This window comes from Vanessa tameamea, chromosome 27 (genome assembly GCF_037043105.1).
Source record: "Vanessa tameamea isolate UH-Manoa-2023 chromosome 27, ilVanTame1 primary haplotype, whole genome shotgun sequence".
In the NCBI taxonomy this organism is placed as follows: Eukaryota; Metazoa; Arthropoda; class Insecta; order Lepidoptera; family Nymphalidae; genus Vanessa; species Vanessa tameamea.
In genome coordinates this window covers 1,074,335-1,094,660 of record NC_087335.1, presented here as the reverse complement: position 1 = coordinate 1,094,660, position 20,326 = coordinate 1,074,335, and the positions used below count along the sequence as shown (strand labels likewise).

The window sequence follows — 20,326 nt, the reverse complement described above, 5'->3', positions numbered from 1 at the left end:
AAGAGGCTAGAAATGAGTCCAGTATTGGGACATTTTTAGTCTCTTAGTTTTACTTTAAAATAATTGATTCGTTTATTCTATCAGATTTTTTTATTGTAAGTGAACTCTTTCTGTTTATTTACGAGAGACTAGTTTTTATTCTTGGCTTCGCCTGCAGGTAAAAGCAAGTTGCCAATTTTACTAACAAATTAGCTCTTAATTGCTATCGAATCAAAACCTTATCCAACGATAAGTTAACACCTGACGACCAACCCATAAAGGCGAGCGAATCCTCGAAACACCTAGTCATCAACATATTAGTGTATCGTGATTTCATTCTTATAAAATTAAAACAGAACTAAACAGAAGTAACATATAGTTAATACAAAACACACGCCATTCGCACGTCAAAAGGTTGTCCTGTGGCATTGTAGCCGCCACGCTGGCACTGATACCTTTCTGGCGGATAGGTTAGTCAGTAAGTCAGTCTAGGTTAAGGCAGTCTTTGAACTGAATAAAAGTTAAATAATTTATCACATACATAAACAAGAATTTCTTGAAATTAAAATTAAAATCACTTCAGGGCTTCTTACAAGCTTGGGTAGGTACCACCCACTTAACAGATATTCCATCGCCAAACAGTTCAGTACCAAGTATTAGTGTGTTCTAGTTTGAAGGGTGACTGAACCAGCGTAACTACAGGCACAAGGACATAACATCTTAGTTCCTAAGATTCGTGACGAATTGTTAATAAATCTTACAGTGCCAAGGTCTATGGGTGGTGGTTAACTTTAACATCAAGTGGCCCACTAGCCTTTTCGTCTCCATTATATTATTAAAATAACCACATTTAAAGAAAGTTAATGTATTTATACTGTTATTAATAACAGTCATAAAATCAATCAAAAACATTTAATAAATCGCAGTTGCTGTTTGGTTTAGTACACCAGCTGGTCAGTGGTTTGCTGGTGGACAGATGTTTTGTGTTGCTGCGTTGATCTGTACGGTCTGGAATTTCGTAGCCAAAATGCTACTAAACCTGGTTTCATCACAGAGCCCAGTTTAGTATTGAGATAGTTTATAAATAGTAACATATTTTGCACACACACACGGAGCCATGAAGCATATAGCATACCACGCACACATGTGGTCATCTTATGAGGCAAAACATCGAAAGTAATGATTATTCAAATCAAATCAATTTTATTAAAGTAAACTTCACAATAAAGCGTATTTGAATCGTCGATATTTAAATACTATCACCGTTTCGGAAAGCAGCCTCCAGCGAGAAGAAACGGCAAGAAACTCGCATAGTTACTCTTTTCAAATAAACAGATTAACAATGCTCTTTTTTTTACAATAATTAGTGTCCTGTGATGGAACCCGAGCTTAAATCCAGGCGTTTTTTTTATAAAGTATTATTTTAATGAATAATCAGATTTATTTATTAATTAATTTAATTACTGAAATTATTTATAATTAAAGAACAATAAGAATTGATGTTTAAAGAAAATAAATGTGGAGTAAAATATATTAAATTAGTGTTTCGGCTGGCAGGTTCTGGATGCGAATTGCCGAAGAAAGACCACAGTAGCGTGCATTTGGAGAGGCCTATGTCCAGCAGTGGACGAATGTGGGCTGATGATGATGATGATGAGTGTTTCGTTAATGAAATAAATATATATACATTTGCTATGTGTGCAGTACACACACTCACAAGGCAAGCAACGAAGTGTGTATGTACGATACGCAATCACAAGCGACTACAGAGTGGAGTGGGGATACGACTACAAAAGAGACCGTCAAGCCGTTTGCCGTTACGGCATTCGTGCCAGTCTCACCCCTAAACTGCGCCGACAGATTTATTATAATAAGAATTATTATTCATTGGTTGACTTTAATAATTATAAATTAAGTATTTCAATAGCCATAAATTTTAATATCTTATATTTTCTGAGCGTCCGTGGCTCCTCATTTTATTATATAATATATTTATCTACCTATTAATAAAAATTTATTACTAATTGATGATTTAAGTCAGGCAACACTACTGAATTTTGATTTGCTTAATATAACATTGCGAGGAAACCTGTATGTGTCTAATTTAAATGAAATTCTGCCACATGTTTATCCACCAACCTACATTGGAGCAGCGTGGTGGAATAAGCTCCAAACCTTCTAATTAAAGGGGAGGAGGCTTTAGCTCAGCAGTTGGGCTGTTTCTTTATTTACTATATACTGAATTGTTTTAAAATAGATTTATGTTGTTACCTACTCACACAGGCTTGCACAAAGCCCGATTTTTTTGTGCAAGTCCGTCTGGGTTGGTAACATATCATACTCATCACAAATTCTACCACCACATATCAAACTTAGTTTTATTCTGTTCCTGTTTGAAGGGTGAGTGAGCCAGTGTAATTAGAGGCATATTAGCAATGCAAGAGATGTAAATGTTAACAGCGGTGACCCCTTACCCCAAGATAGTCCATTTGTTAGTCCGTCTATCTATTTAGTACTAAAGAAAAGATTTCGCATAGAAACAGTAAACATATGTATATATGTTCAACCCATTTATTGATATTTTCGTCTCGAATGTTATTTTTCTCTGATATAACCACAGTGAACCTATTTTCTTTATCAAAAGCTCAGAGACTACTCAAGTTAATTGGAATCCCATCGACTTTTGTTACTGCCGTTTTTTTTCAAGTCTTTAATTAGCTCGCGAGAGAGCCGTCTGTCTGTCTCTTTCTAGACAATTTGTAGGCAAATTAATGAAATGGTATCTTGAAGTGGAACTAATGACAACGTAATTTGATGTAGGGGTCCGAAAATGTATAAAGCAAAAATACAGTAAAATATATAAAAAAAAAATACTTTTACTAAAATTGTAAAACAATTGTGCTTCAGCTACTTACATCGGGATCAGAGTAATGTATGTCATGTTGTCCAATATTTATTTATAAAAAAAAAAACCGTCAATATGCTATTGTACATTTTCATAGTGACTAACTATTTCTTTTTGTAACTGCACAGTGTGCTGTAATGTAACTGTGTGTGAAGGTCGGCTGGATTACATAAAATACTACTAAAGTACTGCGCTGTACTACTGTCTACTTATTAAATTGTATAGCATATGCTGAAGAAGGGTGTTTCACCGTATAATAACTTACGGTATTATGCTTTGGGGCGCAGCCGCTATCCGTACGACATTTGTGCTAGAAAAGGGCTATTCACGCAATCTATAACCTAGAAGCTAAAGAGGCATAAATTTAAAGAAATCAAGATACCAACTGTTGCTTCTCAATAGATATTTATATGTATGTACGTAAAAATGTTAATGATTTTGTAAGATCAAAAAATCTAAATCAAAATATAGTTTATTCGAGTAGGCACTTAGTAGGTACGTAGGCACTTTTTTACAAGCACTTTTAAATCGTCATTCGACGAACTATATTAAGTGAAGCTACCACGAGAAAATGTGATACTCATAGCATTGGTACGAGGAACAAAACATAGAATCAGTAACTCTTCTGTGGGGCAATGTATACGGTTCTACAACAGGTTATCATACGATAAGTGAATTAATGGTTAATAGCACACCTTGAGAATGAAAAGATCGCCTCCTGGCTATTTCTATTTCGATATTGAATAAAAGGAAGTATTCACAAATTGTCAATAAAATCCGCTGAGTTTTGTTCGCCGGTTATTCTTAGGTCGGGTATTATCGAACTGCGTAAATTAATTAAATAATGAAAATAATAACTCTAAATTAATACAAAACACGGATCTATACCCAATATGCCATGTCTCTCTGGATGTGTCATGAACACATTAGGGAGTCGTATAAACTTTTGGATTAAAATTTCAAATGTTTAATCTCTTTTTTTTTTTGCAGTATGTTTTATCCGATAATGTGTTCATGGATATAATGAAAATCAGAAAAGACAAATATTTTTGGACAATATTTTATGAGAACTGATCGTGACCCTGATTGACGTAAGGCGTGAACAATAGTTTTCAAAGTGATATATTACTTTCATTTCAATTCTCTTATCATTCATTCATTTCAATATTTTATCAATTTACTAAAATGAGATATATTCATGACCGAATTCAGTCGTGGTAGCCTCTCAAAGGAGACAACCTACAAATACAAGTGTTCTTTATTTTAAATATATTATATAAGTATACGGACATGGAAATAGGCTACCTGATGGTCACAACTAACCATATGTCCAAAAACATTCCTCAAATAACCAATCTGCTACCAAATTTGGTAACTAAGATGTTATGTCCCGTTAGCCTGCAGTGTAAACTGTCTCAACCTTCAAATCGGAACACAACAATATTAGTATTGTTGTTTGGTGGTACAATTACTACATAACCAGACAAGCTCACACAAAGCCGAACCACCAAGTCCTCAATCTTTTTTCCCTTACTCTCTTAATTCAATGGGATAGAGTTAATAGACTTAACCGAGTTAGAAAATGTAAACGTAACTGTTTACGTCCGTTTTCAAATAAGGCAATTCTTACACCGTCCACTCCAAAAGTACAGGATACTAAAAATTTATTGTCAGGTTAACACGATAACTTTTGGCTTGACGGTTTGAGCGACCTAGAAATATGATACTCACCAATCACAAAAATGCAACGTTAACATCTAAAATTAGCTGAATTTGAGCTCAATCAAAAGAGGTTGTGCATTTATGCTGCATGATTTGACAAACACACTTACCGGTTCAGTTGAATAAAAGTAAAAACGTAAGCATTAAATAATTTAGTAATGAAATTAGGTTAATTTGCTCCAGAGAAGTCGTCATGAATGGAGGGTAGGTGTAAAATTTCCTGTTTGTATGTTAAAAACCAATTTCCTTTTGATTGGAACGACCTATTCATCATTTTGACGTAGGTACATAAATGTCAAATTATTTTTATATATTTACTAATATGTATGTAGTTCAAGCATTCCACGATCTACTTTTCGAACATGATTTTATACAGCTTATTAACAGCGAAGTCGCAGACACAAGTGAAGAGAGCAAAGACTGCAACTCATAATTGTGGTGACACGATCAGACTGGCCGAACACCAACCAGATCGGTCCAGGAATCCAGAATCCCACGAAGATCAATAACACCCCTTTAAGGAAGACAACTGTCATACATTCTGAATCAATAAAGAAGTCTTCGTAGAGTCTATTGAAAGCTTAACTAAATTAAAGAGCACCGAAGGAACTAAGTAATTATCAGTCCTAAAATAGAGCACCGAAGGAACTAAGTCTGTGCAAATACGATTATTCAGAACTGTTTTGTAGCGAACCTGTATTCAGTTAAAGTGTAGATCTGATAATTAGTTTGGAAATCTAGAACTGAAAGCTGACCAGAGATAATCTTTGGTGCGATGTCATGTGAACCAGTTCGTGTGTACTCGTAGCTCCTCAACTGAATGAATATTTTCCATCATCAGAGATTCAATTAAAACTCTCTCGGGTGTATTTAATTGACTTTTAGAAGCCCATTTGGGTATTCCATATTCCATATTCCACCACGCTGCTCCAATGCGGGTTGGTACCCAACTATGTTTATATATTCTATCGCCAATCAGCGATACCTAGTATTTTTGTGTTCCGGTTTGAAGGATGAGTGAGCCAGTATAATTGCAGGCAAAAGGGACATAACAACTTAGCTTCGTATCAATCATCGCGTTGGGGATGTAAGGAATCGTTAATATTTCTTACAATGCCAATGACTATGGGTGACCACTTACCACATCGTGGCCCATTGGCCCTGCCGCCTAAACATATAATTTAAAAAAAATCTTAAGCAGACGTTAAGATGTCCAGTTACCACATATTTTAAAAACGTTCCAACTAGTCAGAGACTAGTCTTCTTTTATTATATATATTTCTTGATAAAATGTATATAAGAGGAAGTAAATTAAATGAATTTTAGATAAATTATCATTGTTTTGACTTTACGTGAATCATTATCCAATTGGTTCCAGTGGTATCTAAAAAAAACTTCATCGAGGTTTCCTTTTAGCAATGATTAAATTTTAATTATCTTAAGCTCTTTCACTTTAATGAACAATAACATTTTATTTTTTATACAAAAACAGTCTGACCTGTGCAAAGCAAAAGTCAACCGTGATCGACTTGGCCGATAAGTTGGCCGACTAGTCGGTCTCTGTATAACTAATCGGTTAGTCGACCAAAGTTAATAAGTAAATAAAAATAAGTTAAATCAGCATATGTCCAATATATTCTAACACAGCATATTTGTATGTCTGTTTTCCAGAGCAAATAATTTATGAAATATATATCGTTCTTTTTTTGAAATAGTTAGAATCGATTCCTGATACACCTATGATCATTTTTCCTTTTTTTTTAAAAGTTAAAGTTTGTACACTACAAAGCATTATTTCCTGAAACTTTAAACATCAATATTACTCGGAAAAAGAAAAATGTTTTTTAAAAAAGGAATTTTATTTTTTTCTGTACAACTTTTTTATTATTATTATTATCTAGGTCATACAGTTTGAGGATAAAATTTATCGTGCTGCAGTAAACATGTTGTGTCCAATTAATTTCTATGGACGAATGAGCGGCGTTTCCTGACGTCCTTTTGTGTGGTCTCGGTATGTGCGGGCTTTATACGCATTTTTTTTTTCAATTTAAATTAGTATTTAGATTTTTTTTTTATACAAGATCTTTGTCATTGAATGAAACAGATAACGAAATTAATCCTTAGTATATGTCTAATTGCTTTTTCCATCAATTTTTAATAGAAATAAGACTTTGATAGGTCATAAATGTTGCTAAGATTTACATTTTAAAGTATTTTTAATAATATACTAGGCAGATGTAAGTGTCCGGGTATAAACTATGTTTATTCCAAACTTCATATAAATATGGTAAGTAGATTTTGCGTGAAAGATTAACAGAAATTCATCCATCCTCCCTTAAAAATTTTAACCTTTTTAATATAAGTACGTGTTTTAAAATAATTCTTTGCGAAATCTAACATAATTTATATTAAATTTTTGAAAGCAAAGTTGACGCATTTGTAATCACTCTTAACTAAATGTCACAATCGTCAGGCTGTAAAATCCCGTTTATTTTCAAAACTAATCTGTCGGTATTTCTTAAAAAAAAAAAAAAACAACGAATAAATAACAGAATTACAATAATTACAACGAAAACATTCATCAGCACCCAATCATAGTCGACATTGGTCTAATCAAAGGGCTCGCTTCATTAAGTATCATTACAAAATCAATAGTTTTGTAAACACGTATAATATGCTAATCGTGAACCTCATTACTCGTTCAAGAAATACGATGGTCCAAGTTACGCTGAAAAAATCGGTACTGGAATCTTATTTATGTTGTAAATATTATGAGAATAGGATTTAAAATTTGAGGTTTAGGACATTCCCGTCTCTCGTCTACCTTAGACCCTAATTTGTCCTTGGCTTACACTGAGAGTAAAGATCATGCCTGGTTCTTCCAAGGGTCTTTCAATGATAGGTCTTGCAAGTACATTTAATCTTACATATAAATATAATTGTAGGTATTTGAGATTTATGCTGTTTGAGATTACCATTAAGGATTTTATTTATAAAATAATTATTTACACTAAGCCCTCAAATATATAAAAATAAATGTTCAAACTTGACTCATATCAAACGTCTATTTTGTTCTAACTCGCCGCCAGCTTTGTTTTACAACCGTGAACCTGCAGTATATATTGAATGGTGAATTTTACTTATATATTGCTACATATAAAAAATATTTTGCCACAATTGAAACTACGAAGATGTTCGTAATAAAAAAATGCCCCCAAAATATTCGAAAAGTTTAGATAACTAGACACATTCTTGTACCATACGCTAATCTTATACCGGAAGCTAGGATATCAGCCGATAATATACCTCAATAGATAAACATAGACTATAATTAACATTGATTCTTGTTGGATAAGCTTAGTAATCTTTGATCGCTTAGTAAGCAAGCTACTCCTTTGAATTTAAATGACAGATTCGATATAATTAATAATTATACTGTTATAACGACGGGTATGGTTCGACTGGATCAAGTAATAACTGCTCTTATTTTGTTATGGAACTTTCAAATAGTATACTGTATATATATATATATATATATATATATATATATATATATATAGAGCCGAAATGGCCCAGTGGTTAGAACGCGTGCATCTTAACCAATATTTTCGGGTTCAAAACCAGGCAGGCACCACTGAATTATCATGTGCTTAATTTGTGTTTATAATTTATCTCGTGCTCGGCGGTGAAGGAAAACATCGTGAGGAAACCTGCATGTGTTTAATTTCAATGAAATTCTGCCACATGTGTGTTCCACCAACCCGCATTGGGGCAGTGCGGTGGAATATGCTCCAAACCTTCTCCTCAATGGGAGAGGAGGCCTTAGCCCAGCAGTTGGAAATTTACAGAATTTTAAATTTATTATTATATTTTAATTGGTTGCTACAATACTGCTTAAAATTGTACATCTATAAGGCATTCTTTTAGTAGACGGAAATTTTTTAACATAACTTTTCAATATATTTTTATGTGATTTAGTAGGAGATATTGATCGGCGCTTACAGCATCATTATTAGATTGAATTAGAAAGATCAGATGTGCCATAAATAGGAGACAGTGGAACAGCAAATACATCCAGCGAGATTTGACGTATCTTAGCAAATATTCGCGATTGGCTGAGTGATTATGAATGTTGACATTAGTAATTCAACAGCCAATCAAGACTTTGTATTGCTACGTTCCAATTTAAAGATAGTGTTGCAATTGGCCCAAGATACTAATGGTTGGTAGAGCATTGGTGTTGTGTGTCGTTTAAAGTTTTTGGAAGTCTCCAGCATAAAATAGGTGATAAATGCAGAAATCTAACGGAAACCGAAGTTTTGATTCAAAAGGAGTGAATAAGATACCAAAGCCGCTGCAAGCAATAAAAAAATAGCTGTTATAATGTTTTGGTAGGTATTTATGTAGTTTAATATCTTAACAGAAAAATATTCACTTCAATGAATTGATTTACATTTCAACTACTGAAGAATGAAAAAATGGAAAAAGTTGTTTTTATTTAAACGAAAAACAATTCAGTTATTCTTCACTACATAGTATAAAGCAAACTCCTGTATAAGGTTACATCTTTAAAAGTACGCAACAGATTTTAATGCGATTTCCATCTCTTAGGGATAACAATAACAATTTTTTATTCTTTACCTTTAACTAGAAATAATGGTTTATTTACGAAGCGATTATAAGCATGAATTTTAAATGAATATTTTGGAAGACATTATAGATTTAAAATGCAGGACATAGCGGTTTGTATTGTCTATTGACAAAAAAGCTGTGAACGTTGTAGATAAAGACATTCCATAGTATATTTAGTATCAGCCGTGCGAAGCCGGGGCTGGTGATAGTTTATAATATACGTGCTCAAATGTTGGCAGGCGTAAAGCCGTGTGGTGCAAATAAAATAAAAAGTCAAATAAAAAACAATGTTCTCGTTTCAGATTTAAATATATTGTACGATTAAACAAGTTAAAAAATATATTATAATATTAAAAGTGTTAATATTCATAAAATCATACGCAACAAGCCGGCACGTGGGAATAAGTGTGCGATACACAAAGAATGTTGAAAACATTCAACAAAAAAAAAAAAAACCATTTACACTTGAATTTGTAACAATTAAAAACTCATTTCAGCGGAAGAAGCGATTGCTGCCATTTATAACTTAAATTTCACTTCGATATTTTTAATCTGTATTAAATATCGACATAAAAACTGGCGGGAAATAAAAATATTAACTGTTACAGATACATTTTATCATAACGTAACGTTTGATTTAAATAAAGTAAAGATATTGAATTAATTATTAAATAATCATAATTCACATTTCTGCTTTTATGTGCGATCTGGAATTATTGATAATTTAACATCCTTGATTTATTACTTCGTTTATGTATCTTTACTCGAGGCAAAGGTACAATCACAGTCAGCTCTTAAATTTTTTTTTATCAATTCAATTTGCTGGGTTTAAATAAAAATCATGTATGAATATATGAAATATATTTTTATTCTTTGTGCATTTATAATACAAGTATATTGGTATTATTAGATTTAATTGTAACATATTTGGTTTTTTTATTCAAAGTATTGTTTTAAATTGAATTATTGCAAGTAGTAAAAATGTGTAATGTATTATTATAACATAACAATTAATCGAATTTGAGTTCCCTATATGTTTGAATGTGCGTAATTTTTCAGAAACTAAACGAATAATAATTATGTATTTCACGGGACAGTATATTTATATATGGGTAAAATTCCTACATAGGTATATAGTTCTGGCAATAATAAATTATAATTAATAAATGGTAGTTCCAATGGTAGCTATACGTCTATACATCATAGTCTTATTAATCTTTAAAAAAAAAACATAAGGATATTTTTTCGTGTAATAAAATGCAAAAACAAATAAACAGAATTAATTCACCACAGATTATAAACACACGAATTTGGCGCCATAAAGAACGCCAGATACTATCATATGCGGTTTCAACCCTTCTACAAACTGTTTCGTATCATATATCTACTTTAATTTAAATTACAATGACTTGTTAATTTATGAGGGATCATTGTGATAGTTTACGCATAGGTCCGATCTGGACGTACGCCTTTTGTTTCGATCCCTGCATTGCGGTCTCCATTGTTTCTAAATCGCGCTAATGAAGTTTTCTGTTTTATTTGCTATATAACGTACAGATATTCTGCCGCCAAGCAGCAATTCTCTGTACGGTTGTGTTCCGGTTTAAAATGTGATTGAATCAGTGTAATAATAGACACAAGGGATATAACATCTTTTCTCCCAAAGTTGGTATAATAATATTATATACTAAATCGTTTTCCGTAATGCACTGTATCTTCTTGTATATGTTATATGCAGGTTTTTTCAGTTATTAAAAAAAAAATCATTTAATAGTACAAAATGTATTATTAACATCAATTTCACTCAAAATAGTATCCCGTTAAATGTGTTAGTTTTGCTTTGAACTTATCCGTCAGAACTAATTTAAACTCGAGGCAGAACTCAATTGTGCGATATCATAAAGTTAGAATGATAAAATTAGTAGAATTATTTTAATATTTAGAATACGTGTGTTAAAGTATCTTAACATGTGGACAACTATGATCAGGTCTGAATACCCCTAATTAATAACGGATACGTTCCCGATGATACACCGAACAAACTTCGACCGCACCGCAACTGAATTGTTAGGAAAATAGGAAAACAGTTAGACGGTATAATGTTTCGATTCAATTACCATAAAGTGTCAATTTGTGAGTAGAATTTGTCAAATATTTTTGCACATAATAACCGGGCGTGATTGCTTCTATCGTGCTGGAAGATTTCAGCCTTTATAACATTCCAAACAAATACAAATTTCTTATGAGGATTAAAAATAAAATTATACTTGATACCTTAAACATTTTTTTCCAATGACCTCGCCGAGCAAAGTCCTTGTGCATTTGCTAGGCTCAACGAACTAAAACGCTCATTAAACGAAAAAACAGATCAATCGAAGGTAGCCTCTGATCTACACACTCCGAGTCAACAAATTTACAATCTACCTGTCTATCATTGACATAAACCGTTGTGGTTGAGTTGTATGATAGTCACGATACGAATTTAACTATGTGGTCTTTCTGTGTTTGCCACAACGAGTCATGTTGTGGCATGAGACATGGATTGCACGCATAACATTGCGTACTGTTTTTTTCTCTAAATGAGCGTTTTCCTTCCTTGAGCTTAACATAAATATATAAATCTTCTAATTTATCAATATATTTCCTTAAAGCGTTAACCTAAATCAATTAGTTACTCACGTATATAATTTGTCTCTAACTATATAAACATTCCCTGAGATCAGACAAATATATCCTAAATCAATACGAAATAATCCAAAGAAAATGTTTTTATTCGTTATCAGAATCATTCGTTTTAATAACAATTTCATTGTTCGTATCATTTTTCAATTTCTGTAACAATTTCATAACCTCTATCCTGAATTCAATTTTAGCACTATCGGTTAGCGTCTTAACGGTTGGTGTTATCGATGTGAAGAACGCCCTGTCTTCATCCTCTTCTCGATTTATCATTTTACTAAATATATTAACAATTGTATCATTTTCGCTTACATCTAAATATTCTTTTAATTCGTGTCTAGGTTTTTTCGCTTGAGATTCATTTACATCAACATCTACAAAAGAAGATTCGTTCAACCAAATCTCTGGTTCACCGTCCATGGATTGTTCTTCTAAATAATCTTGAGCGTCTTGTCTGTCCCCCAAAATGACTGGGTCTAAGAAAGACATAGCCTGGGAATATATATATGGTCTTCTTTTTGGACCCCTTATTGATTTCACGTACGCGTCTCTTATGTTGAACCATTTTTTAGATATTTGTTGACCTGAAATTTCATAGAATTTAATACAAAATTCAATTATAACTTTTAAACTACATCATCTAGTTTGGTTTTAGAATGTTAATTAAATATAGAACACTTCAATGAATATGCTAGTTGACCAAATTTGGAAATTAGTTTAAAACTATAGCTTGACATCTATTTCACCCCATAAATGTACTATTTTAAGAAAAATAGGTTTTTTACGTTAGTATTTTGAGTTTTTAGAAATGAACTTGAAATTGACCGCGAAAAAGGCCAAGATTGTCATGGCGTCTTGATTAACGTCACACCTCGCGAAACAGCCGTGTTTGTGTATGATAGTCAATTGTATTTTTTAATAAATCATGAATTCCTCGTATTATAAATACTGTATAGTGCCCCAATGTGAAAGTACAACGATAAAAACGCCAGACAAATTATTCATATACGTTCCAAACAATAAAGAAATACGAAGGAAGTGGTTAAAAATGGCAAGGAGGCAAGATGCTCTTACTTTATCAACTAATTCCACAATTTATATCTGTGAAGATCATTTCGATGTAAGTATTAAATACAACTCGATATATTTATTTATAAATGTATAGTAAAAGAAATGAATTTAGCCAATATAATATACCACACATAACCTATAAAATGTCTATAGGATTTTATGATTTGTTTGAGTTAAAGTATTATTTTCGTTTTATAAAATGTTATAATTCATACTCTTCTTATTTTTTTAGTTGCCAAATGATATGACTAATTATACAGAGTATCATATTATGGGTAAAGTCTCTCAAGTGCGCTTGAAACCAGGTTGTATATACCAACGAAGTTCGAATGCCAAGAAGATAGAAGGAAACGGACGTGCAGCTATAAGGAACGACTATATATGTTGAAAAAACAACGGATGACAATAATCGCAGTGTTTGAAAGAACCAGAACCAAGTAGTAGCCCCAGTTCATCTGTCCACGATACTTCTAACACAAGTTCAGGTAGGTAACAAACAAAAGATACGGATTGCAGTTTGAAACAAGTATGCAGTTATTATTATTATTATGATGAATATTTTTTATTTTCCAGATTTTAAAATAGTTGGAGAGAATGTACCTGAAACTTTATCTGAACTAACAGCAAATAAATCTGTTCAAGCTTTAATAACACACAAGTTCAGAAGTAAAGTTGTCCAGACTACAATTAAATCAACAGATAAGGCACTATCACCATTGAAACCACAATCAATATCTACTTCCACATCTCCATTCAAATGGGAAACCATTATAAATTCAAGCCCTTCTATGTCCAGTCCCAGTAAAACTACAAGAAATATGTCTAATGAAGTAGAACAGTCAGATAGTGACATTTCTTTATATGCACTATCTACATCTACCACCAGATGTTCGCCTGTGCATTCTTTGAAAGTTAAATCCTCTTCTGACTGTAGTGAATTTATTGAAGAAGACAAAAATATAGAAGCAAAAGAGACCATATTGAATGTGATTAAAAAAATTGGGAAAAAGCCTCGACTGTATATTGGTGTTCCAAGCAAGTGTTACTTTTTGATTGATATAATAAAAGATGAAGTCAATATTCCCAAACATCATTTATTGTTTTGTTTAAATAAAATAAGATTGGATAGTTCATTTAATCAACTGTCAGATGATTATGCAATGACTTCATCATATTTAAGCAAGATATTTTCAAAAAATATTCCATTAATAGACAGTGTTATGAGGCCTTTTATTGTATCCCTAGATAATGAAATGATTAAAAAACTTTACCCATGGCATTCAGGCACAAATATAATGTTAGTTGCATGATAGACTGCCTCGAAATAAAGATAGAAAAACCATCTAAAGCAATAAATCAAGCATTAACCTGGTCAGATTATAAAAAAGCCAACACTATAAAATAGTTAATATCCTGTACACCAAATGAACTAGTTAACTATATTTCTCTGGAATTTGGGGGCAGGACAACCGACACTTGTTTAGTTGAATCCTGTGACTTTGTCCAAACATTACAAAGTGGTATGTTTGTTATGGCAGACAGGGGTTACAAACATTTAGAACAATATCTTAAAAAAGCTGGTATTACACTAGTAAGACCACCTAGTGTCAAAACACGTGTAAAGATGAATAAAACTGAAGCAAAACTAACTAAACAAATAGCCTAAGGATATATATAGAGCGAGTTATTCGGCGTTTACGTGAATTTCGTATGCTTAAACCACATGCATGTATTAATTTTAACTTTGTAAAAATACTTGATGACATAATAATCACAGCATGTGCCTTAATTAATATACAAGATTCATTAATAAAATAAGACAATCAAGACTTTTTTTTTTAAAATACATATATTTCTTATTATTTATTTATAGTTCTACACTCTTATATAATAATGGATAAATATTTATTTTCCAAAACTCTATTAACTTAATTTTTATATTTTCTATATGTTTAGGATCATATGGCACTTTTAATACTTCAACTTTTTTATTTTGGCAATAATCTGGATCGGCTACACAAAAGAAACAGTTTTTCTTTCTTGTTAAATACGTTTGAAGTTGCATTTGAGTATTGTATTTTTCTGTGGCTTCACCGTTTTTAATATAAGTTTTATATGTTTTCACACTATTGGGGCATTTAATTTCAATTACACCATCTTCAAATATGCCATCACGGGAAGCAGCAATCATAGGATAAATTGAACTTAATACCAGTCCACATTTATTAATTTTTTTATTTAGTTTTTCTTCCACAGTTTTTCTTACTTCATCTTCTAGTAAACGTCCACGTTTCATAGCCGAAGTATTTGGTATCTTTGCACCTAATATAAGGGATATGAGTGTACCATCATTCTTTTTACATCGGCTAACCTCAAATCCTCTAGATGCAGTTATTCTTCCATATCGCAGCTCATACCAAAGACGGCTATTGTCTTGTTCCCTTGTTTCTTCTTCAACTTTTGATATTAATGATGCAGATATCTGAACTTTTTTTAAGAATTCATCAACACATTTCTCTTTGAAATTCTAAACAAGTTGATGCATTGACACAGCCTGTGTTTCACTCACAATATAAGTGGGTTGATACTTTAAGAGTTCACAATCCTCAATTTTCCCTCTTCTAAAACTTAAGCAAAACCGTTGAATTTGCTTGTAAAAGCGGGCTGCCCTTGGATAAATGTTTTGCTGTCATATATTTAAGAGTACTACCAACTCTCGATAATTTTGGTTTCCTCCAATAGCACTCAATTGAAGTGCATGAGGGTTCCTCACTTCGTCGATGAACCCACATTAAGAAGGCTATTGCGTGCTTACAACCACCCTGCGAAGCTACCCAGTCTTCACATTGTACAGAGAGAATACTCTCATCTTCCTCATCAATAACTAGTGTGCATCTATATAGTTTTGAATGAACTTTGTGCTCAGGACATATTTTGCATTTTACAATACATAATTTCCCGTCACGCTTAAGCTGTACATAGCTTACAGCATCATCTCCGTATGAAGCTCGTGATGACCTGAAATTGAAAACTAATTATTTTAAAGTTATTTGAACTTTGTATTCACTAACCTCAAATTCAGTTAAGTATTTACTTTCCACTGTAGGTAAATGCGATTCTCTGACTGCGAATTAAATAAGACTTTGTCTGTCTTCACATAATACTTACATAGAAGTTTTAACATTGCGGAACTCCGATGAACAAATGTCAGTGTTAGTTGCAAAAAAAATGCCAAGTATAATGACGTCAATTTTGAGCAAATTATTGCTGTTTGCTTTGTTTAATCCCGATTCCATGGCAAATTATACCTGTCTTTCAAGATAAAACTAAAAACGAACTGTATTAATTTAACAATAATTGGTTCAAACTCGAAATAACCTGTTCATTTTATACGAAAATGATAGCTACAACGTAGCGTTCCGCGCTTGTTTCGCGAGGTGTGACGTCACGCGACTCTGATTGGTGTTTAATGTCACGTGATTAAACGCCTCATTTTGTCGATTTTACTTTCCAAAAATATTATTAATCTTTTATTATTTTTGTAGTAAAGTTGTTTTTTTTAACTAATTATTATGGTTAATCATTAGAAACTCAACGCCATCCGATTTATTATCAGTGGAAACAAGCCTATTTGAAAATCATTTAAGATAAAATGTATAAGATTAAAGGCGAAATATGATTATGAATCCGATATGATCAATTAGGCTCTGAAGTTTATTTTGAAAGAATAAGGTCTTCTCCACAATGTAACTTGTGAACCCTGTAAACAATAAATGCTTTTTCCCTTTTACGGCGAAGGAAATCCCCACGTATTCAGACCATACTTATTAACACGATTTGTTCATAACTTGTAATTGGTCAGTTAACAAAAAAAGGAACCAACTCATCAGCCCTTCCAGCATTCAATTTTAGGTGTAAGGAATGGAATTTAAGGGAATTTTAATTCTATCCATGTGTCAAATGAAGAAATTAGCGACTACCAGGTGCCTTCTGTATAAAAAGTCCAATATAAAAAAAACCCACTTCTTGTTTAAATAAATCTGATAAATTTGTGCCCTCATTATGTTAAGATATAAATCGATTATGTCGACTCTAGATAATCAAATTTTACAAACCAATACGTATTTTCTGTCCTTCTTTTAAATTGTCGAAAGTCGGGTACAATTCCTTGTATATTTCGTACCAAGCTTTCTCTCTGCAGAATTTGTCTCTATAACTGGGATCCATTCTGTCCCATATACATGACTTATCCTTAATTAGGAATATCATTCGCTCCGTCGATATAGCTAACTTGACTGCTTCTAAAATTTAAATAATATTTCAGACAATTTCAGGCTACGCAGTTTTCAAAGTAAATTGCGAGCAACAAAATAATTAGTTCGTAGTTCTCGCTTTATAAACAATTGTAACAGCTTTGTACTTTTTTTGTTTAGATAATGTTAAAATTTTGTTAAATATTTTATAGATAGTGCATGTTTAAATCTATTGCTTTAAATAAGGTTCCCAAACTCAAATATAATATTGATTTCATTATTATAATGAGAGCAATCAGGCATAGTACACATACAATGAATCCTGCTATGTCCAGCAGACTAGACTTTTATATTTGTCTTTAAAAGAATAGCAGCAAACCCCGAATTACTAATATTCCTTTTTACCCCTCCAATTAAGCTCAGAACTTGTGTTAGGATGACGACAATAGCCCAAGGGGTCAGGATCGAACCTGCGGCTAGTTTTACATCGCTAGTCGACTCCTAAACCATTGCGCGATTGACGCTTAAAATTAGAACAGATATAATCAAAACTGTTAGAGTGCCTGTTATAAATTTAATACTCATTCGGGTTTAAATCACAGCATATGCAACCCTGGAAATGTTTGGCAAATAAAGAGTGTCTAGCAAGTATGATCCAGGTTAAAAACCGAATTAAATATATATAATATTATACAGTATGTTTTCGAATAAATTAAATTACAAGACATAAAATTAATTAAAGAAAAGAAAACGTAATTATAAAGCGAGTACTATTTAACGCGCGGCAAGGCCAGGGGGATGAATTGACATAAATTAACACATCTTATTGACTAGTCGTTCGATTGGGGTAAATTTGATTCTAGTATTGTTTCTTTGTAAATGTACATCGTGTAAAATAAAGTCATTTGCCGCCGCTTGAATGCTTAGATCTTTTAAGCTGCACAAAGGATTTTAATGCAGTTTTTATTAATGAACAGAGTGATTCAAGAGGAAGGTTTAGATGTATAATATATGCATGTAATAATAGAGAAAAGCCGAGCATTTCAAAAGCAATATATAGTTGTATATAAGCCCTTATTGTGCGCGAGTGGAGAAGGGACGGGCAGGTAGTATATAAATAAAAATATATTTCTATTGTTTAATATAATCAAGTATTAGTGTGAGCCAGTGTGACTGCGGGCACTAGGGATATAACATCTTATCAACCAAGGTTGGTGGCGCATTGGTGATGTGAGGAATGGTTAATATTTATAACACCGCCAATGTGTATTGGCGTTGGGCACCGCCTATTTGCGCGTCCACCTAACAATTACACAAAATAATGTTGTATTAATAAGATACACTTATAATGCATAATCATTTAATTAACAGCTATTAAAATAATCGCTCAGCCAGTGTAAAACTCGTAAAGAAAAATACAAGTAAACTCCTATATCATTGATTGTGTTAGCGGTGACAATACGAAGCGTCATATGAGCAGGTTAAAATCGACCACCTATATTTTGTTCAGTAGGGTTATTCTGTAACAAGAAATTCGAAAGTCACCGCAGAACACGACCGTGAAATGTTTGAATGTGACATGCGACACTGACTTTAATAATTATAAAATATATAGATTATACGTATCAAAATGACATATAATATGTATATATGTTGTGTTCAGTTACACTGGCTCACTCAGCCTTTAAACCGGTACACAACAATACTAAATATTGCTGTTACGCGGTAGAACATCTAATGACCTACCTACACTGTGCAACCAAGTACACAACGTAACCAATGAGTAATATTATAAATATCGAAATTAACGCATAGGTCAGGCTGTTTTATACCTTAAACCTCCGTCCGTCCCCCTAAAACGCAAGTGAAGCCGCAAGTGAAAACTAGTTATACATAATAAGCATCTAATAGCATCTGTATCAGAGCAATCTCTTTAACCGTAAATATGCTTTTTTTCTTACGCTTTCACACAAGCATCTCATCTGAACTACTGATCTAAATTACGAAATACATGCAATGATCATTCATACTATGTCACAGATTAGAGAGAATGTTATATAATTTTAATTTTTTTTTTATTTATTTGCTTAATAAAGTGACCTAGGTATAATATAATATAACTTTAACTAATACAATATACAATAAATATCCTTCTTATAAAAGATAATAATAATAAAACTTTATTTGAATATACACTACTAACAATAACAAATAATAATTGAATATAAGAAAATTATAAATAAAAAAAAAATAGATTTAATTTTAATAACATAACAGTGTGACTTTATCAATCGCGAAACTGATATTATGACATACGAGTTTCATGCCAATCGAATGAGTAATTTTATCGTTTGAGCGAACAAACAGATAAACAAAACCTTCCCATTACATTAATGCACACGACACTACAATATTTTTTAATAAGGAACCCTAATAGAACAGCGCCTTGGTCACAAAACATTAAACATATTAAAAAAGAAATCTGCAACTAATTTTAAATTTATCATAAATAAAATCCAACAGCAATTATATTACGGTACTTATTTTTTCTACAAATAATAATGTAATCTGCTTCTAATTTGACTTATAAGGTTACATTGTATAGAAATATTTATTTCAATATAAATACGAGCCTTAATGTGATTAACGTAAGGTTCAATTTGATACGTACCGCAACGTCTTTTTAACTCTGAATAATGAAAGCGTAACTTCTAAGCGAAATGGGAAACATTAACAATATTATATTAAAAATAAATATAAATAAGAGTAATGAGATTCAACATCAATTACATTCACATAAACACGAGACATAAGTAATATTACCTTCCGACATTTTAAATTCACCGCCAAAACAAAATGGCCGTCACTCAAAATAGAAATTATCACTTTTTATGGTCACAATTACATTAAAAATTATACAATAACATCAAGAAATAAATTATAAAATGTTTTAAAAATACGCGTATAACCCTCTCAAACGTTTCTAGGAAACTGCTACCGGATCGGCTCCGGACAACTCGGCACAAGTACGGCAACGGCGCGTATAACCCGTGCAATGAAAAATGTACATTTTTAACCGATACTC

At 32.2% G+C, this 20,326-nt stretch overlaps 1 protein-coding gene and 2 pseudogenes across 1 annotated transcript; 1 reads left to right on the top strand and 2 right to left on the bottom strand.

The window, feature by feature from the left end:
* Positions 1-11,993: 11,993 nt before the first annotated feature.
* LOC113404897 (uncharacterized) lies at positions 11,994-20,260 on the bottom strand. Its single transcript, XM_026645971.2, has 3 exons — positions 20,065-20,260; positions 17,104-17,289; positions 11,994-12,501 (listed from the first exon to the last, which is right to left on the bottom strand). The coding sequence occupies exons 1-3, from the start codon at positions 20,072-20,074 to the stop codon at positions 12,008-12,010; spliced, it is 690 nt and encodes a 229-aa protein (XP_026501756.1). The 5' UTR covers positions 20,075-20,260; the 3' UTR covers positions 11,994-12,007.
* LOC113404898 (uncharacterized) lies at positions 12,608-14,806 on the top strand (annotated as a pseudogene).
* LOC135194192 (uncharacterized) lies at positions 14,856-16,320 on the bottom strand (annotated as a pseudogene).
* Positions 20,261-20,326: the final 66 nt, after the last annotated feature.